General features: G+C 34.5%; 1 protein-coding gene across 6 annotated transcripts in view; it reads right to left on the bottom strand.

Moving 5' to 3' along the window:
- Window positions 1-440: 440 nt before the first annotated feature.
- The window catches only part of LOC134855942 (synaptotagmin-B-like), a 52,190-nt gene continuing 29,447 nt past the window's right edge, over window positions 441-23,183 (bottom strand). For 5 of the 6 annotated variants that reach the window (XM_063872325.1, XM_063872324.1, XM_063872323.1 and 2 more), the window contains 5 exons: window positions 16,421-17,288; window positions 15,184-15,820; window positions 2,162-2,363; window positions 1,318-1,843; window positions 441-898 (listed from right to left, as the gene is read on the bottom strand). In XM_063872325.1, the coding sequence (XP_063728395.1) occupies window positions 585-898; window positions 1,318-1,843; window positions 2,162-2,363; window positions 15,184-15,820; window positions 16,421-17,282 (2,541 nt within the window). In that variant the 5' untranslated portion in view covers window positions 17,283-17,288 and the 3' untranslated portion in view covers window positions 441-584. The other variant, XM_063872328.1, reaches the window with a different exon arrangement.

Raw genomic sequence — 23,183 nt, 5'->3', positions numbered from 1 at the left:
TGCCTGTCTAAAAAAGTTTCTGTTCCACGAACTGACGCAAGCTAACAATTTACTGGAAATCTTTCTAGTTCTTGAATAATGGGCTTGATTAACCAAATTTTTTCGAACTCATTCAAGTTTGGAAATAAAAAAGTATTTATAATTTTTTTTCATGGATTGAAAAAAAGTTATGAAAAAAATTGATAGCTGTCAGGTTCAATCCAAGCTTTCAAATTTTCAGTATTATTAGCATGAATTTTCAAAGAGGTGTTATTAAATACAAGTTAACTTTGTGCTAAGCCCATTTTTTTCAATTTCTAAAATAAGGCGTTCTATGGAATTCAAGGGAGTTTATGTCGTGACTCCTATATTTCAATACTGAAGTTTCAATGGTGAAGGTACAACAAAACGATACTAAATGTTTAATTCCAAATCATATGATTGATTAAGAATGAGTTCAATAAAATAGGAAATGAAACTGGTTTTGTTACAAAACTAAATATATATATATATCAATTTGATTGGTACATTAAATTATTTAAATTGTCATGTTTTTGTATGGTAGCACTTTTAGGAAGGTGATGGTTATATCCTTTATCTCTTTTTTAATCCAAGTCAGCTCGCAAGTAATGCCACATCGCTACTGGCTTCCTTCGAGACTTAAGCATGTCTTGCCAGTGTTGCATTTCTTTCTGGCCGGATCTTCGGCCAAGAATGACACTTCCGATTTTTTCGTTCCACTTAATCATGTCTTTGTCCATGACTACCACTGCCAGTTGAGTGTCTTCTAATTTGGTAGTCGGCACTGTGAACGAGAATGTCTCGTCGAATGTGGGGTTTAGAGACTGCATTCGACATTGGGTCTTGTGCTTGCACACTCGCTTACCCTGGTAGAGTTGGTACACTTTCACGTAGGGGTCTAAAAAACAAAGCGACATAATTTCATCTGCTAAAGTACAAATTCAGCTTTTTATGCATTTAGTTTGGAACCAAATATTAAAAACCAAACAGGCCAAGAGAACAAGATAAGAGCTTTTTTCTAACATGCAAGGGGGGGGGTGCGGATTTTCAAAAAAAATGGAAAATTTTTTCGAACTGTTGTTTAGTTTGATCAAATTGTTTTTTTAGCTCTCCCAAATCACTAAAAAAAACGTTTTTCTTACGAAATTTTCTGCGCCAATATTTTAGATAAAAAATAGGCAAAAAAGAATTTTTAGGAAGTTTTTGGAAAATTTTGACCAAAAATGCACTTTTTCGGGGCGCGCGTCTTTTCAGAAAAAAATTTTACGTCTTCAAAAAAATTTAGGGGTAATAATATTGCAGTAAGAAAAAACTGACCAGAAGTTCCTGATATGTCCATAGGCTTCAGCTCCTTGCACTTGATCACGATGATGGTCATAATGCCACCCACTGGGTTGTAACACAGCGACAGCAGAATCTCCCCTCTCTTGTACTTCTCTTTTGCTATCGGGTTCAGATCCTTCCAGATATTTATCGGCTGTGTGAAATCCAACTCACACATTGGCACATTAACTTCTCCTATGGGGTCATCGCGCGAGAACTTGTCGTAGTCCAGAACCATCAATTGCAGGATTCGTTTCTGCAGCTTATCCAGAGGCACTCCTGTGAATGTAAGACTCTCGTTCCAGACTGGAGTTAGATTCTTGTACACAACCTTGGTTTCTTGTCGTTTCTTTTTCTCGGGCAGTAGCAGTACTTTGACATAGGGGTCACTGGTTCCTCCTCGGTCTTTGGCAGTGAGACTCTTTGCCTCAATAACCCCCACCGTGAGAACCTGGCCCGAGAAGTCGTAGGAGAGGGTGAAGTGGATACTGCCAACGTATGGCAGACCCCCTCTGTCTTCCTAGAACCAGTAGTTGCATCAGATCAAAATTTTTATTATTCTATGGGTCTTTCAGATCAAATGAATAGAAAATGAAGAAAAGTTGTACTTTTTTGGAACAATTTTGTTGGTTATAAAATAAACTTCTTTGGCCAAAACTTCATGAAGCTTCTGCAATTTTCAGTGCAGTGCAAGCTTTATACTTTCTTTAGAAAAGTTACGCTGAAGAAAACATTTCTTTTTGATTATTTTTTTCTCAATTTTTCCCGGAACTTGTTGTCCGATGATTTATTTGAAAAGATGATATTGAAGTGTAATATAAGTTTCAAATCATCTTACGGCCATTGCGAATACGGAAGAGAGAGCAGAGGAGAAGAACCCAGCACTACTTGGCTTCTTCTGCTCCACCTGGTTCGTCGCGGAGGAGCTGGAGGACGCAGCTGAGTTGCCACCGGCGCCCGCCTGCCCCCCGGTCGCACACCCACTGGGGGGTCTTTTCTCCACCCACTCCCCATTCTGCTTCACCACTTCGTTCTTGCATCTGTACGAAAAAGAAGGAAAAACACAAGGATGTACTATGTGGATCAATCCATTGATTTCTTTTTGAGTTTGTCCAAAGAAAGTTTTTGTACGACTCAAATCGAAAACGTGTTTTTATGCTAATGTAAGAAAGTGGAGGACACAATTCGGTGTGTTCATACTAGGGGGCGATATTTTTCGTTTTTTTATTAGGCCGGTTAAATAGATTTTCCGAGTTTGCAAGCAAATTTCCGAAAAAATGAAAAAATGTTCCGATAGATTTTTAGAAGATTTTGAAAGGCGCCTTCTGAAAAAATGCAATACCTGATGGGCAAAAAAGGATATAGTAAAATGTAATTTGGCAAGATAGGGGGAACCTGGGTGGTCAGGGGGTATAGTCCTTGAGGGTAGGGAAGGGGAGGGTGTCACTCCACCCACCCCGATAAATCCGCTACTTGTTTCAGACCGGGAAAATCTGAACACTTACACACAATTTTTCCCTAACGCACATTTTTAGGAATTTTACAATGGAATCGGCGCCAAAAAAGATCAAAATTTTCTTAAAAAGTTCATGCATTTCGCAAAAAACTTCTCAATTTACAAAGTTTAAAATTTTTCTTGAGGTTTTAAGAAAAGCAACGCCACATTTTGACCTAATAAACCAAACATGACAATGTTAACAACTGCTTTAGTAAACAAGTTTCAGAGAATTATGAATCACAGCGATGAGTATCAGGAACCATACTCTGATAATTTTTAGTTAGCATTTTTAATGTTGCTATAAAAGCTTGATTAGTTACCAATTCGGGAAAATGCAATAGAAGATGAAAAAGAATACTCAACTTGCAAACTAATCCTTCGATTGACGAACGCGACCGTCAATTAGAGAAAACAAGACTGCTCGTATATCAGGTTACAGCCCTGAATGTTCCGACTGTCCCTTAACTCATATCAAATAGTTTTTGAGAAAAGAAAATATTGAACTTCTATAAAATTTGGACAATATCAAAGTGTAAAAATTTGAGTCGTACGAATCCAATACGACCGATTAGCTAGCTAGCCTCAATTCAAGTTGGAACGATTTTGTTGTGTGGGATAATTTGTCACGCATAAATAATTTGCGTTACACTCTCAGCATTATGAATAAACTCTTCAAAGCGCGCATAATTTAATCCAGAACATGGCCAATTTGGAAATTTTCAAACCCCCAGAACTTTACAAAAAAATATCGGAGGTGAAAATTTTTTTGTTTTGAACTCAGAGAGTCAATATCTTCAATGGGGTATAAAAATTGTTGTTGAAACTATCATTTCGATCGGCGAAAAATGACTGAATAAAAAAAACACAATGAGCATAAATATTCCGTTTTCTTCAAAAGTCGGAACGAAAATATTCAATTTTCAGAAGAAATCGCTCATTTGTGAGCAAACCATACACAAACTAGAGATTAGAAGATATCTTAAATAGTTAATGTTTCTCTCCCTTTATTCCTTTTTTTTTCAAGTATTTTGATTTTTATAATGACTTTTACGTGTATCTAATCATGATTATTCTTTTAAAATAGATATTTTAGTCCCCAAAATGAAACCTTTTTTTCACAACCATTTTAAGACGAAAAAGTTTTTAAGTTGCACCCAATGTTTTGAACATGTGATTATCTAAAAATATATAAAAAAGAACAACAAGGACGTGCCAATGCTGAGCAATTAATACAAAAAATTGGTTGACCACAATCATAAAACTTAACATTTTTTTCTGCTTCCATTTTCCAAATCTGTATCGTTATTTGAGCATGGTATCATGAGAGGAGCTAAAGTTTAAATAATAGGGCAAAATTGAACAACAAAATATAAACAAGGATAGCTTATTGCTGCGCAAGTAGTACAGAACGTTCCGAACATGTTCCGTAAGTACCATAGAAGGTTAGGGTCTGAACAAAAGCTTAGAACCTAAGCATGTTAGACACTTTCTTAGTAAAAAAAAACAAATAAAACAACAGTTTTTGTCTACAAATGACCTGAAAACAATTTAATAATAAAAAAAATTTGAAAATTTCTATATTTTTTTCCATTTTGCTCAGAAAATTTTTTATTCGCAAATGGCACTAAAAAACTGATAAATATTCCTCTTTTTTTCTTATTATAATGAACCTGCTCGCTCCACTCGAAGGTAAACTCTAACTCCAAAATTTTTATATCAGCTTTTATCGACACAGGGTCAATTGTTTGAAAGTTTTATAATGTCGATCGAAAAGCGGCTGAAAGAGATATAATTTGTTGATCTATCCCTTGCGCATTTCAATGGTTAATTGAGGTACCTGTTTTTCGCGGAAAATAAAAAACTAAGTTAACCCATATATAGATCTTCCCACTTTAAATTTTCAGAACAAAAAAATTTAAAAAACTTTTTTGGTAGAATATTTTTTTCGGACGACTTATTTTAGCGAGATGAATAAAGCTGATAAAAAATGCTGTTTCTTCGAAATTATGCGCTCATAGTGTTTCTTGAAAAAAGTTTCACAAGAAAAAAATCAAAATTGGCTGTTATTATAAGGCTGTGAGTCTCACTGACAAAATTTAACAAGAATAGAATGTTCCGACCACATTCACACACAAAAAAAAACATCTTTCCTTACATTTATGTCGATTGCCTTGAGTGGTGTGATTATTCGGTTGTCTTATTCATTTTAAGTTACAGAAAATGTTTTTTGCCGTAATTCAAATCACGGTTGAAAGTGTTTTTTTTTAAATGAAATATCACTGTCAAGTTTTTCTCTACACCGAGCCAATTCTATGAAATAACGTCAAATAAAGCTTGAAAATTTGCACACGTTCTACTTCATGTAAGTTTTTTATGATTGTCAATATTGAGTTAAAGAAGACATACCTAGCACATAGTTGCTACCCACTTTGAGAACAGATCGCAACAGTTAATCTATAAGTGCTAGGTTACGCAAAACGGTTAATCTTACCTTAAGAAGTCATCATCTCGTATATATTGATCAAATCATAGGTAACTTCAAGTAAACAGTTTTTCTTTTGTTTTTTTTGTAACAGTGCATGTTTTAAATAAATTTTTTCTCAGAACAATAATTTACTTTTGTTTTTTACTTTTGAATCGTCATCAGTTTTTCAAGACCACTATATTTTAACGTCTGAGTCGAGCTACAGATGAAAACAGTGCCAAAATACAGTTGAAAAATAGTAAATAAACTTGAGTAAACAGAAAGAAGTACCGTCATGTTTTTTGAAAAAAACTTCAACTTTCAAAGTTCGAGAAAAATATGACTTCAAGCTTTTTGAACTTCTAAAACAATTAATGCTGGAAACTTTTTTGATAAATTTAACTAATGTAAAAACACTGAATCAGTAGGTTACATTTTCAATCGATTGGGAAGTCTGATAAGTAAATTACCTTTTTAAATTAAATGACAATTACGTTTTTCGTGACCTTCAAAATTCGCTGTGGAATTTGCAATGGAACAAAGTAAAGTAATTGAAAGCAAAACTCAAACGGCAATAAAATAATTGTGAGTCTGAAAATATTTTGAGATTCTTCCCAAAAAAAACAAAACAGTCATCATGACCTAGATAAGAGTCTTAACTACGTTAATTCAAGAATTAATACTTCAGTTCAAATAATTTACGTGAGACACACCTGAAAAAGAGAATTTTAGGTCCTGTGAGGTTTTTCGAGCAGTGTGATTTTGTGCGGCCTGAAAGAAAGATTTATTATGTAACAGCTTTGATGTTTCATCTTTTTCTACCTTTTTTATAATGTTAATAGCTACTTTCATGGCATAGAAACTGACTCAAATCATGTTGAACGGATCTTTTAGATACGGAAAATAGGTTTACTTAACAAACTGAATTTACTTAGTTGAAGCGCTGGATTTTCATGTTCATTTTTGTTCTTCAGTTTTAGAAAAAAAAACAATTTAAGATGAAGTCATTTGATTACACAGTTGGCTTAAATTTTTTCGATGGATTTAAGTTGTTAATTTATTGGACCAATTAGTTTTTCCCAGCTCAATTTGGAAATAAAACTCCAACTAATTAGGATGCAACAGGTGCAACGGGTGAGAAGTCAAATTATAGGCTGCCCAAAAAGATTTTCAAAAATTACCTATTAAACAATTTTAATTTCTTTAGATAAAATAGCAAAGCTTCAGTTTTTTTCAATTGGTCATTATTTATAGTTATATGGTAACTTTGTTTTGATTTAATCAAATAAACAAGACTACTCGATTCAAGGCGACGCCCTGAAATTTCGTTTTTAGCAGACTCAGAACAATTATAAAGTGTGATAGCTAACTTCAAACGCGGCATTGGCGATTAGCGATCGCTTGCTCCGCTCCGCTTCAATTCAACGCGAGTGTTATTGTGCGCGTAAATCTTTATTTTGCCGCTAAGTTGGATTGTTTTGTTTTTGAAGTTGATAGTTTTGTTGACAGGTCGTGAGGTAGTTGTCTTAATTGGGGAAGCTTGTACCCAGACTGAGCGTCTTTTTGAGTCTGTCAATCAATCATCCATCACTTTATTACGTTGGTCTGGTAAAAGACTCATTTTTCACTTTTTATGCTAAAAGATTGGTCTGCTAAACGATCGGCCCCCTTCATAACGTCTATGTATACGCTTCAAATTGTCCCAAATGGGCCAAATTGCCAATTTTTAAACCTCCATAACTTCACAAAAAAATTACAGGTGAAATATATTTTTTTAACTTGATCATTGGACAACAATAAAAATTGTCAAAAAAGGCTAGTTAAAAATCGGAATCGATCTGGAGAAAGAAACCACCCCGAGCACAAATATCCAGTCAATTGCTTGAAAAGTCTGAAAAACAAAAAATATTTTAATCAAGGCAACCCGCACTGGAGTTTCATGGATAATAATCGATTATATTGTCATTTATAGTCATTATCTATGAAATTACAAAAATAATCGATTATAAACCATCCAAAATGAATTATAATTCTAGTGTTTTTTTAATCAATATAATTCATTATAATCGATTATAATCTATTATAATCCATTAAAAATGGATTATATTCCTAATATTTTTATGCCAATATAATCCCTCATAATCAGTTATAATCGATTATAATGGGTTTTACTGGGGGTTAGTCATAAAATTTATAACTTTTTTTCAAGTTTATCTCATTTCCTGTTTAGTGCAGTTGCTAAGTATAAGGTTTCATAAAGTGTTACGTTTCACTTTTCATTTTTTATATTTTTTGTCATCTATACCCCGTTATGTTTACACTTCCTCCCTGTTTACCCCCCCCCCCCCTGCTTACCCCCCCCCCCCCATTTTCCTCCCTGTTTACACTCCCCTTGTCTCCCTGACAGTTTACCACAACCGCCATTCGCACCCCTCTTATGGAGAGGTTATTTATTAGTGGACTTTGGGGGAGGGGGTTTATGATTTACACCCCCCGTTTTCCCACCCCCAGTTTAAACCCCCCCCCCCCCCAACAGTTTACTCTTTTCATTTTACATCCCCCCCTACTTAGCTTAACCCTCGGTCCCGGTTCAATAATAAACAAACGGGGGGGGGGGGGTAAATGTAACTTGGGGGGGGGGGGGGGTAAATGTAACTTGGGGGGGGGGGGGGGGTTGGGGGGTAAGTTTTATTAAACATGTGACTGGGCGTAGGGATAAAAGAAGGAAAGTAGGGGGAGGGGTTTGGGCAAATACGGATGGGGGTAAAGGGGGTTTAATTTGAGAAGGTTTGGATTGCGAGTAGGCCGTGAGCAACGAAGAAATGTTGCAAGTTTTGCAAATCATTTTGTTAAGTGCATAGTGATATGTTCTGCACACAGAAAAGTAACAAGACTGCTGGTATCTGGGCAGTGCCATGAAGGTTCCGACTGCCTTTTAAGGTCAACGGAGCAGTAATCACATGAAAAAAATAAATGTGAAACAACTAATTTTTTTTAATTTGAGATTTTTGTGAAAATAATCACCCCGCACGCCAAATAAAGTACAAAGGGATCAAATCGCTCCTAGAAACAAATCAGTTATGGCAAATAAGCTTCCTTATACCAATTTGGAATGATTTCTAAGACGAATTAAATCTCCGCTGACGCGTTAATAGCACGAAATATATCGCGCGTTTTTTGCCCCAAATTGATGATCTTAATGAAAAATAGTCACAGATGAAGTATATATATATTTTTTTAAATTTTGAGCTCTGATTAACAATAAGTTTCGAATGATATTAAAAAAATCCATCGAAAATTGCAGTTAAAAAATCAAAATTTGTCTGGAGAAAAAAAACGGCTCTTTTCCAGTCCCCCCTGTAATTGTTTTTGGAATGTAAATATATGAAAACTTAATTAAAATGGCTTTTAATGTTATAAACTGCTTTAAAACGTGTCAGCGTGAACAGGTGAACAAATTTTCACAACACTTCTTACATGCAAAATGCTGTGTGAACAATTTTTGAACAGCTATAATTTGAAATTTTTCGAGGGGGGTGGGAAACTGGAAAAGAGCCAAAAAAACAGCCCGAACACAAGATTCGGTCGCTTTCTTCAAAAAACGGAACAATTAGCTGTAGGCTCACAATCATTTTGAAGAGTTTCAGCTTTTCATGGAAATATTCAACCAAAATGGCTTTGTTTATTTGGCACAGTGATAGTGTGTTTAGAGTTGGACTCATATGCTAAAAATTTGGCCGCTCCGTCTTTTGAAAAAGGCTGGGTCCGCCCTTTACTGGAGCCTATGGATGAATGCCCGCAAATTGAAGATATTCCCTCCTACCCTTGATCAAATTAAATTCATTTTTGCGGTCAATTTTCCGGTCAGTTATTACGATCTTTGCCTTGTTATGAAATCGGACCTCGGGGGAGAAGATTTGCCCGCCATACAACTTTGGGGAATTATTTCCCGCCAATGATCTCTGAGGACTATTCTGCGTAATCTGTGGAACACTCCCCGTCATTTTAATGGGTAAGCTGCAAGAGTAAAAGATTAAAACATCCTGCATTTTTCCTCCCACAAAACATATTACATTCTGTCCTCTTTGGAAATTGAAAATGTTATAACCGGAATTGGGAATATTTGCAGTTCATAAATAATCGATAAACAACTCAGTGAAGAAAGATGATGATACAAAAGGAGATGATACAAAAACGCCGCCATTAAACAGGGTAGCATGATAGATAGATTCCTTGCAATTAGCAAGGAGCATAAAAATGCAAAAAAAATGGACACTCAACTTGTTCACACAGTATATGATCATCGCTCTACGAGCGGCTTTTCGGAAATTTTTCTCCAAGAAAACATTTAATTTAACTGCAGTATGTCTGTACCTTTCCTGTAAATCGGTGCTGAGGAAAAAACTTCAAAGAAATAAGAGTCAGAGGGCAAAAAAACTCAGCAGAAAAGAGAAATAACGGAAAATGAAATATCAAAATAATCGAATAGCTAAAAACCAAGTTTAGTTTAGATACATATGGGTTTACACTATCACTTGAAAAAATTTGTCCAGCCAGTTTTGCTCCCAGTTTTGACAAAACTTTCACAAAAATGTCTGGACAGAAAAAATTTTCCACGCAGTTTCAAAATTGCTTAAGTTAAATATCTCTCACAGAAGGCAATGATCTAGAGCCATCGAATTACAAGCCAATTTGTTTTTTACCAACCTTACATGAAATTTTTGAGCGGGTAATTTATAACAGAATGAACCAATATCTCACCAAGTATCAGATCTTACAAAATTGCCAGTTTGGGTTCAGATCAAAAAAGATTACAAATGATGCTTTGATAACCATAATAGAAGAAGTGAGTCAAGATTGGAATTCTAGATCACGAAGACACAGTGCACATTCATTAACGTTAAAAAACCGTTTGATACCGTTGACAGTTGACCTCATTTACTAAAAAATATTACACATATGGTTTTTGGGAACCTACTTTGGACCTTCTGAGATCCTAGTTAAAAATCGACAACAAAACGATTTCAAAATCAAAATGGGAACTTTGAAGTACTACGCGGATCCATAACTGGTCCTCTTCTTTTCATCATTTATATAAATGGTATTGAGCTAGATGAAAAAAGGTAAGAAATATAATTTTATATGCAGACGAAAAATTAACAGCTAGAAACAGTGTGTTAATCGTAGACACTACAAAGCGTTAGGAAAAACAGCATATTGGTTAGAAAAAAACAAACTGACCTTAATTGAAGATAAAACAAAAACAATTATACTATCTAAGAAGAGCGGTGGAAAATTAGATTTAAAAATGAATGGAATAACTATCGAAGAAAACCAAACGTTCCGTTTGTTAGTTGTTCAAATTGACTTTTAGCTTTCCTCTATAGATCATGATGCAAAAACTGAAAAATAATTTGTCGAGGTTTTGTGGTATGTATTACAGGTTCAGAAAAATTTTAAGTGAAGATCAACTAATGAAAACATATAACGCTTATGAGGAACTCTTTTTTCAGTACTGGGTTTTGGCTTATGCGTCAACAGACAAAACTAATTTAGCATCAATTGAGTCTAAATTCAAACGAATTTTGAAAACTATTTGTTTTAGGAGAGAAAAGGAGAGCATAGAAAAAATAACGAAGACTAACGCAAACATACTAGGTAAAGGAATTACATATCTAATAACTGTTTAAGTTACTATGTAAGGTGTTGAAAAAAGAGTGCATAACGATCGCCGTTCAAGAAATTGCAGAAGAGAAAAATTTGAATACAATTTTCAATTTTGAGTAAAGCCGCTCAGATACGGTGCATTCAAATGATAATAAAAAAACTCAGATAAAAGTTAGAATTAAAAAAATTTTAAATTTTGTTCAAAAATACCACCCAGATTTTGTGACCTGGAATCAGAGATGCACAGAATTTTAATTAAAAATCTTCAACCGTGAGTTTTTGGACAACTTTATTCTAGGAGTTTATCAACTGGTTTAACAAAAATTTTTGCCGTCGAGAGTAGGTATAATGCTGAATTTGTTCCGCTATTTTGGTCTAATTTTTTTTCTTCACTAAGTTATTTTTTTTGATTGTTTTTTGATTATTTTTCGATATTAAAAACCAATACAGTCCTAGCAGCATCAGAGGCGCCTGAAAAAATGCTGCAAATTATTCCACGGCGTTCTCATTGTAAATTTTACAATGAATTGAATCTATATTGCAAATATTTTTCACGATTGTTATTTTGATTAAAATAGCAGGAAAACTCAACAAGTAAAAGTTGAGATGGAAAATTTCAATATTTACCTGTTGCTGTCTTAGTAGCCCAAAATAATCCAAGCCAGTGAATTTTCTTGAAAAAATAAATTCTTGAGTGACTTTTTGAGGGGCAAAAAACGTTTTAGTGTCAAGAAAAACTGATTCGAAGCTTTCACTGATCAGTATAATTTTTGCGCGAGTAAAGCGAGGGAGTATAATTAGTTATCAGAAATGGTTATTTAAGCTATGAAAACAAACATAAGAAAAAATGATAAAAACCCAGCGATTGAAGTTTTTTGCAGTGCTTCTAACGTTAAAGAAAAAAAATCTGTTGGAAATTTTAATATTGACAAAATATATAAAGTTTAGGTTTTGTGTAAGAATTTTTAGAAAGACAAGTGTACACTCAATAAGGATCAATGCCAACGTTTAAAGAATTTTTCAGGTCCCCTTCACACTCAGCTTTAGTTTGAAATAGGCTTTTGTTTGAAAAACAAAAATACAGTTTCAAAGTTCTTTCCATAAATGTGATCGGAGAGTTCTGGGATCATTATGTCATTTTGGCCATGGAATTGATAAAAGAGTAAAATAAAAAAATAAACAAAATGATCTCTCAGAAAATAAACAACCATATCTTAAAATTTGCAAAATGAGCGATAGAATTAGGCTAGGAGCTTTGTGGTGGGTAATTTAACCTGTTGAATAAGTCCCAAAAATTAAAAATTTAGATTAACTTTTGACGAGAATGAGATATTTTTGGGATCTTTCTCTAAGAGTGTAAAGCAAATATAGTTTAGGATAGTTTTTTTTAAACTTTTTTTGCTAAATCCAGACAATTTTGACTTTTTCAAGTCAAGTCTGGTATCATTTAAAGCCCTGTTGCTCGCTATTTGCGTTCTAAGTACAAATTATAAAAGAGTTGTACCAGTGTAGAGAAACACTAGTTCGACACTTTTTGTATTTCGGAACAAACTAGTCAAATTTTGCTGAGAAGGTAACCTCGTGCTGAGAAGCTGAATTGCAAAAAAATTAATTTTTCTTTCGGTTTAAATTTCTTTTATAAATTCAAAAATCTTCTTAAATTCTTTTCTCAAATTAACTTGATTGGAACATGCTTGCACAGTAACTGGCCATTTTTGTTGTTGAAATTGGGGAGTTTCGAATTCATTTTTTCCACGCCGAATCAGGTATCACAAAAAGTTATCAGAATGTGTCGAAAGAAGTTAAGTAACCGAGTATCAATCGTTTTCTGATTTTTTTTGAGTTTTTGTATTGAATCAACTTGATTTTACTACAAAAAAAAACTAATTTTGGAAGTTTCATTTGGTTCTTTGGCTATAAAAGTTTTTTTTAGTTTAAAATTGGTTGTACAAAAAAAAAAATTTTAAATAATTTTTTTGTATTTTTTGTTTTTCAGGACAAATGTTGCCAAGTGTGAATAATTTTCCAAATTTTTGAATAGTTTTCTAGTGTGAATAGTTTTCTAGTCCCGCAACGCACTAACAATGACTCTTAGAAATGACTATTAAAGATAGGAATTAACTTTTTTTAAATTTCCACGCAAAATCAGGTGCTACTAATAATCATTGGATAGTGTCAAAAGACATATCATATTAAAAAATTTTCAGTCTTATTTTTAAAGAAAATTTAAAAAATCATATATTAAAACTCTCGATAAAATTTGGCTTGAAATTTTTTTTAGATATAGTGTAGTTTCAAGCGAGTAACGCGATTAAGTAACGCGATCGAGTAATGCTCGTTATATGGAAACTTACCGTTTTTTAAGACTTTTAGAAATAATTTGATTTTACTATAAAAAAAAATATTTTTTTTGGTTGTTTCTTTTAACGTGTTCGGCCAAAAAAAGTTCGTATTCCTTTTAGAGATAAATTTTGTCGATCGAGCCTAAATCACCAATTTTTAACGCAATCGTATAGTTTGCAATCGTACTCATTAAAAACGACACTAATTTGAAGAAAAGTAATTGAAAACAACTGTTTTTTTTTATGAATATGGTCGGAACATTTTGTGCTACTTGTACAGCAAGTAGCTACCCTTGTTTGAAGAATGTATTTATGATCCGAATCATCACTAAAGGTTTTTTTATAATTCTAAATTCGATGCCCTTCAACTGCTCGTGTAGGTATCCGATTTTGCCAATAAATACATGGTTTTGCGCAATAATTATTGCCATAGTTTCGCAAAAATTATTGCGCAATAATTATTGCCATAGTTTTTTACCAATTATTTGGTGACCGGTCGGAACAACAAAAAAAACTTCTGTCTAATTTCATCTTGTTTTCTATAACAAAAAATGATAATTTTGTATGACGGTAACTTTAAAGAGCGGAAAGTGGATTTTCGCGAGCCAGACTTTCTTAATTTGATATAATTGATTTTTTGTCACTTCTTAGAAATAGAAAAAGAAAATGTTTTGCTACAAAATGTATGTCCAAGTTCATTTTCGAAACAAAATGTGGACCGAAACTGCCGTTTTGGAGACTTTTGGAAGGCTTCGGGGTAATATATTACAATAGTTTGTAGGTTCAATTTCAATAGCTGGATCGCTTTTTGTTATTTTTCGCACATTAGTTTTAATTTAATTCAAACGCCAAAAATTTTGGCAAAAGAAAGGTGAAGTTGAACTTTTGATAGTGCTAATTGGCAGAGTAATGATTTACTAAAAACTGTCTTAGTAGCAGTAGGATTGACTGAAACTCAAATAATAGTTCTCAAATTTAATACATATACTACCCGCAGAGACAAAAGTGGATAAAAAATTGATTATCTATAGAAAATATACAGATTTTAGATCTGTTGTAATTTAATATAGTAAAAGTTTGATTATGTGGGTATAATAATCGATTATAATTGATTTTGTTTTCCAAAACTTTTATACTGTATATCTTAATTATATAATTATTGCCAATCACTCTAAAACTGTTTTTTTTTTGTATCCAGATTATCTACATATTATCTACAGATTATCTACAAGTTTTAATGTATAAAGATTATATACTGACTATATGCAGATTATCTACAGATTATCTACATATTATCTACAGATTATCTACGGATTATCTACAGGTTTTATTGTATAAAGATTATATACTGACTATATGCAGATTATCTACAGATTATCTACATATTATCTACAGATTATCTACAGATTATCTACATGTTTTATTGTATAAAGATTATATACTGACTATATGCAGATTATCTACAGGTTATATAATATGTAGGTATTACACAATTGAAAAATCGATTATTTTGGCTTTTTTTGACCATTTATTTTTGATGGAAAAAAAGTGGTTCTACCTGTACAGAATCGACTACTGTTCGCAAAATGGTTGAAGATAAATCAATTTTATACTTAGGCTAAACTGTAGATTTTTCTGTATAAAGTCGATTTTTATCAATTTCTGTCACTGCGGGTATACTCAAAATTACCACCTTCGTAATATATCACCGGGTTTGGATCGTAAAATTCACTTCTTCAGAATTATTATATTTTGATACCAACAAACGCCCTGTTAGAAAAACAATATGATTTGGGTAGTTAAGGTGTTAAAATTATGAGAGGGGATATGGGTTTTTGAAGCTGTCCAGCTGTTTTATTTAAAATATACTTTGATTATGAAAAACTAACCTTGCACAAATGATTGCATTTGAACTGTATCGACCATCTTTTCCCTCTTCGTTCATAGGAGGCAGAGAGGCCATAGACCCCTTGTGGAAGCCCGCCACCTCCCCATTCGGCTCCGTATTCTGCTTCTTCAGCAGTTTCGCGAAGTAGCGAGCATTCATCATCGCAGTTTTGCCTCGCGATGTCGTGGAGTTAGCACTAGCTTCTAGGTCAACTTCGGATGGATTCGGTGGGCTTAACCCCTCGGGTAAGTTCTCTTCGGGTAACGGGTTTAACTGAGGCAACGAGGCTTCCGAGAGTCGTGCTTGGCTCGGCGAGTTGGAGACCGAAGCTCGTTTTGAGGAGGTTGGTGTGGGGATAGAGTCCAGACCTTGTTGGACTACGATTGGTGTTATAGGTTGGGCGTCTGGATTATTCGAATCAACTGCGATCGTTTCTGATCTCAGGTTTCGAAAATGAGGCAGTCGGGGCGAGCGCGTAAAGAGAGAGGAGGCTACGTTCAGCACCGAGTTTGGCTTCTGAGTGTGCTGATCCGGAAAGGGGGTCGATGGACAACTCTGGCTTGGGTTCAACTGATCTGTCCTTGGGGATCTATTAGGCTCATGTGAGTGCATGTGGTCTCCTGTCAGGTCCGCTTGTTCTGAAATACCCACTTAAAAAGTCCGCCTCTAACTTAAAACAATTACCAAATGAAAAATTAGCAGTTTCTGAATTAATCTTACTGCCATTCAATTGTAATCCAAATCTTAACTTAAAAGTTTCGGAAAAAAACAATTTACATCTTCTAAATTAGCCTAAATTTGAGCGCAAATCGGACATTGAAAATTGACAACCAATTAATTAATTAATATTTATTTTTGCTCAAAGAGAGTGCGAAAAACTACGAGGTGCTCAATTATTATAGGGTGTATCAGGTGCATATTCAATCATCATACCGTTGATAGTTGGCAGGTAACTACTGGTAGAAAATAACAGTCTTTTTCTCTTTTGTCAGATAATAATTCTGTTTGAATAAACTTGAATGCGCCTTTTGTTGATTTGCAACCGTCTAAAAGCTGATTTATCTTGTGGATTTATGGATAAGGCTATGCACCTTAAAAGATAGTTAAAAGGTCGCCGTTTGCACCTCATATCAAATCCGCTTAAGTCGGGGCAGAAGGGAAAAGCTGGAGATAAAGAGTGAAAAATGGGAAAAGGCAACAAATGTTGATACTTATTGTCGATATTTTTGACACGCAACCTCTAGTTGGGTCTTGGGGCTGAGATGATTTATGATGATGAGGATTGTCGCCATTGAAATCAGAAGGAGACACCATCACATTACTGCTTCCAGGATTATAACAGGCCAAGTTATTGCTGCCTGATGCTGATGCCTGATTGCTATTTGTATTAGCTGCAATAGAACAGGCGCCATAATCCTCTCCTCTCCTGATTAGATTTGCAGTTGGGTTCACAGATACTGATGATGATGGTGATAGTGACGGGTGGTTAGCCCCGCGGCTAGGACCTGTTTTATCCTCTGTCACGGGGGGCACTGTTGGCGATGAACTTGACGCATTTTTAGCCTGCTGAACAAATTTAGCAAAAGCTGAATCTAGCCTGGAGTTCATGGTTGTAGAAGAGCTGTTGGCGTGAACAGCTTGCTGAAGTCTTCTGCTCAGTAAAGATGGCGATGTTGAGGATGAGTCATTAACATTTTGGTTAGTACTCGATGATAAGTTGTTAGGTCTGTTTAGTGAGGAATCTTCAGTAGGCTGATGGTAAGACGACGAGTTGCCGGTGGAGTTGTAGTTGGGGTTGGTATTGCTAACAGAAGTGTATGAAGGTCGTATATTATTAACGTTGCTTTGAGTCGAGCTTTGAAAAGATGCACTGTCTTGGTTTGGAGCGAGAAAACTGTTGGAGCGGGATGAATTGCTTGATGAAGGCGGCTGGTTCACCCCTCCTCCCCCTCTAGCGTTACCTGGGCTTGATGACAGGTCGTTCACGTTACTGTTCGCGCCGTTATTATTTGTTGTTTGCAGAAATGAGCTCTTAGCCGTAGAAATTCCTCTCCAAAACGTCGCCAATTTATTTGCAGCGTCCTGTCCGTAATTCTCCATGGTGTCCTAAACAGCATGTCCGGAAAAATTTTAATAAAATGCAAGGCGGAATTTTTTCACTGATAACCATCAAATCAAAGTCAATGAAGTCCATAAATACAGCGCAGGTAACTTTGATCTGCATAAAATACAGAAACATTTATTTCTTTTGTCTGAAGAAAGTAATAAAAATTGCCGCTCTGTATACGAAATCGTCCCATCACCTCCTCTACATGAATACCACGCAACCTGCTTGATGTTTACTTTATTCATATTAATGGAAAATATCCCAACTCGCTAAATCTTCTATTCATTCTTTTTTTTGGTGAAATAAACAGCTTAAACTGTCACCAAGAGTGTAAAAACGTCAAGCTAATCTCTTTCATTCATTGGAACTCTACGAACAAAGACATCTTCGGTTTTAAACAGCTTTTTGCTCTGAAAAAAATCTGATAAATTCACCCATCATTTTAACTCAAATCTGTATTCAATTTCCTGTTTTGGGAGTGGGACGGGAAATAATTGTTTGCAGAGATAAAACATAGGAAGTGCGTCAGTTAATACGACTTTGACCTAATAGTCTTGATTATAATCTATACATTTTATAAACTTCTAATCCCATTCAATTTTTGTTTTTGATGCATCAATAAAGAAGTTTGATAAAAATAAGTGTATTTCGGACAACCAAACTTTAGTAGGAAAGCTCGTATCAAGTACAAACAGAAAAAAATCAATGCTCTTGAAATTGTTTGAAATTTTTTGGTTATAACCTGGAAAAATTTACAAAAAAACAAAGACAACTAAGGATAGCCCAGAAGCACAGAATCTTCCGACCATATTCAATAAAAGTTACAGAAAATTGTTTTCTTTTTTTCTTCAATTTAAGATCTTTTTTTTGGGCAGGTGCGATGAACGAACTAAACAAATGCATATACAAAAAAAAATCAGGCATAATACACAACAATTAGTTTCAAAAATTAAAAACAAAAAATGTGAAGAAAAAAATCAATTTGTTTTGTACAATAAATTTTTTGATATAAAAATAATCATTTGCCAGTAAAACGCTAAAGCAAGCTTTCAAAACTAATTTTCATTTTGGTAAAATCCAAATTTGCGAGAATAAAAATCCAATTTTCATATAACGAACGATACTCGATTGCGCTAATCGCTTGAAAATTTCGAACCAGTTTTTCTCGTCACTGGGACAGGTTTTCGACAAAATTTTCAAATCGTTCAAAATATTTTATATCATAAAAAACACTCCGATGGTTAGTTGTGGTACACGATTTTGCGTGAGAAAAAAAAAGAAAAAAAAACAAAACCCACACTCGAATACAAAATCCTCCCCATTTTCAATGTCCGATCAAAAATCTTGATTAAAAAAAACATTCATCTTCGCGCACAGAAGTAATAACAGATGTAATTTGCAAATATCAGCGTCTTCACTTGAAACCTAGATTTTTTCATTTAAACCTAGAACGTTTCTGTACCAGATTGAAACTATGCTCATGAAAATTTTGAAGAAAAGAAGAAACACTCGCAAAAAAAAAGATTCAATGTGAGTTAATTTAGTGTGAGGCGACACTAATTTAGCATTTGAAAAACGAAAAAGCAGCAACTTGTTGCAAAACATGTTTAGTAGAAATAGAAAATTAGGTTTAAAAATTTGCTTTAGCAAATCACGACAACCAAATGGGTCATGCTTTAGCTGGTTGTGTGAGATTAATTGCGGAATGTTTCAAGGAATTTATAAACAATGAATCCCGATCAAAGTTGTATGCCTTTATGCAAAATACTATCACTTGCTATGAATTGTTGTCTGTATTGAGGACTGCGATGACTGTTATGTAACGTATTTGCAGGATTTTTACGTATTCTTTTAAGGCGTTGTAGTAACTTATCGCCAGTGGCTACTACGACCGATTAGAAATAAATTTGATTTTCTGATGTTTTTTCTATATCTTACTCATTGAGGATACTTCTACATGGCGCACTCAGAAGGATTGACCTACTGGGTTGGATGTGTTTTGTCATGGTCCCTCACAAAAAAACGGTAACCTGGAAAGATTGGACGCAGAAGTTTCAATTAGTAGTAAGTTAAAGAAAAGATATCAAAGATCCCTTGGAGGAAATTTCACAACCGGAATTGATGTACCTGATTTTGAAAAACTGGCTCTTACTGGAGATGCGACGGCAAGAACAGAGAGGGAAGGTCGCAATAATCAGAGCGTGGAGTGAGGAAGAAACTAGTCTTACAGACGAAGAAAAAAGGTTGTTCAAAGAAAGCATCAGAAATGAAGCTGATAAGAGACTAAAGTCAAAGATATTCTTATCACTGGAAAATCAGGTCCAATTGAGTTCTTCCAAAAAGTTTCCAACACAAAAATTGTTGATAATAAAATAGCGGAGTTATAGAAATTGCGACCGACGCATTTCAACGAGAGCCAAACATTTCATACCGCAGATTCATACTATGTGGGTGGAAAAAACGGGACAATGAGGGAATGGAACAGCTTGGTTCCCGGAGTAACTTGACTCGAAGCTGCGATTTTGGCTTGAAGTAGGAGTTAATGGTCGTGATATCTTCACACTCAAAATGAAAAATTAGGAAATTGGAAAACAGCTATGCATGGAGACATTAAATCCCGTAGATGCGATTCAGAAAGACGATATTTGATGTATAAGCTGACGAGTAGGGGTCTATCTGAAATTGGAAGTAACATATTTATCTCAGAGCTCCAGAATGTCGCGGGCAGTTCACAAAGGATACATCAAAGAGAACCAGTGATTGAAGTCAAAAGGCAGAGAACGGATAATTGTCATTATTGTGTTAACTGATTGAAACCGAATCTGAATAAAATTGCCCGACGAAAAAAAAAATTTGCAGCAATTGCAGTGAAAGAGAACATTTTGCGAAATAGTGCAAAAAGACGGCAGTACATTAAATTGTTATTTCATATGAGCTCAATCAGTACAAGACAATTGCGATTATTAAATTTGAGGAGGAGAGAGCCGATGGCGTTTTCGGATTTTTGCAATCAGAAAAGTGTGCAATATGGCAAGTAATGAAAATTGGAAGCTACACGGTATAAAAATCGGAAAAAAGGAAGCAGACAGAATTTCAGATCGACTGTGCTAGCCCGGTATTGTTTATATCTCTGAACAACCCGCACTAACTGAAAATTTAGGATCAATTTTCGGCAGTCCAACAACCGATGTTCTAAATATCCTTGATTGAATTGTTGAGGGATGAGTTGCAAACGCCGCGGAATTGTTCATTACCGCGGCTGTTCAAACAGATTTTATCGGGAATAAAGTTTTTCCATTGTTAGAAATTGAAGTGCGTCAAAGACAAGTGTCGGATCAATGAATGAATTTGTTGGAAGAAAAAGAAACAAAAACTCAGTTTCCACCAAACCAACAAAAGTGCATCAAATGTATTCTGAGACGCTCCAAAGAGTTGTTTGAAAGAAATCCATTACTTAAAAATTGTGAAATTTTAAGCATTTTCATGACTCGCTACGACCGATACATGTAAAACATAAGCTTGTGTTGCCAAAAGTTGGTGAAACAATTGAGGGTCTGTTGAATGATGAACATATCATCAAATAAGGGAAATGTACTAAAGACTGTTTTATTTGCTCACGGTTTAAACTTCGAATAGCGACAGGTCGATTAAATATGCGAACAATTCGAAATTGACAGACGAACAGATTTTTTGAAATCAATACCAAATGCCCAATTTGATTTGATTATTCGATAACGTGGCGTTGGTTGTCAGCAATAATACTACCAATCTTATCTGGTTTGCAACACAGATTTAAAATACGCATACTCGCAATTTAACAGTTTTTGACGGTACTGAACGAAAATAATGCTGCTGCGAAGTGGAGCAAATGTAAACTCTTTGCCTTTGGCTTAGATTCAGATTTTCGAATAAGGGCACCGTACCAGTCGAAAGAAAGTTTTAGTCCATTTTCAGGATGAAACACCATGAAAAAATTACCGAAAATTGATCTCTTGGGTCGATTAAACAATTTATTCGATTTATCTCTAATTTAGCTGCTACAATAAAACCATTTTAACATCTGATGAAAAACATTCGAGCAGTTTGGTTTTTCTAAGCAAACTAGAGTGAAATGCAATCCCGCAAAACAGAAAATTGCAAATTGATGGTTGGAAACATATTTCAAATGCATCTAGATTCTTGAACAAAGCTGAACTAAAATAAAGCTTTTTTGAGGTAGAATTGTTGGCTGTAGTTTGGGCGATGACTCCTTACCAGGACTGTTTAATTGGAGCCCCGTTAAAGTTTATTGCAGATCATAAAAATTAGTTGTCCTGCCTGTCAATATTAACACGTCTAGTGCGGTGGGTTAATCGATTATTGCCGATTCACTATAAACTTGAACACATACAGTGGAAAGATAAGGGATTAATGGATTATCTAGCTAGGCATCTCGTGGGGATGACTCCTAAAGTAATGGATCCAGATAATACGTTCGTAGAATTTGAAACCAGTTACTTTGGAAAGGATGTTACAAAGTTGAGCATGTTACAACCTAATCAAGAATCGCGATTGGATTTTCTTGAACCACTACCGACGGTATGGGGTGCGAATATGTGTTTGCTAACCTCCGTAGATAGATTTTCACAATTCCCGTCAATTTAAATACATGTTTGATTAAAGAAGTTCTCGAAAACTATATTGCCTTACACGCCATTTCCAAATGCAATTCATACAGACCAAAAGTCTGGGTTCGTAGAAAAAACCAGATGTGATTTTTGTGCTAAGAATAATATTCGGCTAATATATACCGGTAGATAATCATGTTACTTAGATTGGAACAAGAAGATGTTTGCAGCACGAGTAAGGCAAAATTACACAACTCCAGGCGATGACAATGATGGGGACTCATGACAGAATAGAACATCCATTGGTGAGCAATCTGGAAACGGCAGAAAGTAGCGGCAAGAAGGAGGCAAGCGGCGACACGATTGGACCACAATTAATGGAGGCATGCTCCAACTTACTCAAAAATGGTAGTTTTGCTGTTTAACTCAACAAAAAAGTTTATTTTGATCCTTAAAAATATGACGGAATGATTCAAGCTATTCCATGTTTTTCTCACTTCCTTTTGTTGAAATTTAGAAAAAAAATCAATGATCAAAATGTTTTCTTTCAAACTAATGTCCTTAAACACAAAATAAGATCATTTTACGCTCTACTTCTCAATTTCTATCACAAATACTTTCTGAAAATCTATAAAAAATTTCATTACAAGTGTTAAAATTAAAATTTTTCTATTTTGACTTTCTACCTGATATACATAATAAAACAATAATTTGATTTTTCGAGCTTGCATCGATTTGCTTGGTTGACAGTTGATGCCACATAATTACAACAAAAAAAGTTCAAAGTTATTTCTCAGCCTGGGGAGAATTTTTCGAAATTTTGATATATTACGTTTTTAATACGGCTGAAAAATTTCCTCTTAAGGCAACGTTTAATTTTGTTCGACATTTTGTTGTGGTTGCTGATTTTGCTTAAATTGTATTCGAAAGCGGAAACCTTGACTGCCTTGTCTAAAAGACAAATGATTTTGCATTTAATTGATTCTATCAAACCGTCGGTTCAAAATGTCATTCAGGCTGATTAGTTAAAAGCATTTGCCGCTTTCGGGAACATAAGCAATGACATAAGAAGTCATTTTTACTTTCGTAATTAAATTTCTAATCTGGCAGAAACTATGGCTGCCACCATTTGTCAAAAAATAGTACTCCAAATTATGAATAATTTTGTAATCAGTTTATTATAACAAATTATAACAAACTTTTTAACAGAATTGTTTATTTACACCAATTAAAGCAATATTGGATTTACACCAATTAAAGCAATATTGGAGTATAAATGTGAGCGTT

Source organism: Symsagittifera roscoffensis, unplaced genomic scaffold, assembly GCF_963678635.1.
Source record: "Symsagittifera roscoffensis unplaced genomic scaffold, txSymRosc1.1 SCAFFOLD_204, whole genome shotgun sequence".
Classification (NCBI taxonomy): domain Eukaryota; kingdom Metazoa; phylum Xenacoelomorpha; order Acoela; family Convolutidae; genus Symsagittifera; species Symsagittifera roscoffensis.
The sequence above is the reverse complement of the archived record's forward strand: the minus strand, read 5'-3'. Positions and strand labels throughout refer to the sequence as shown.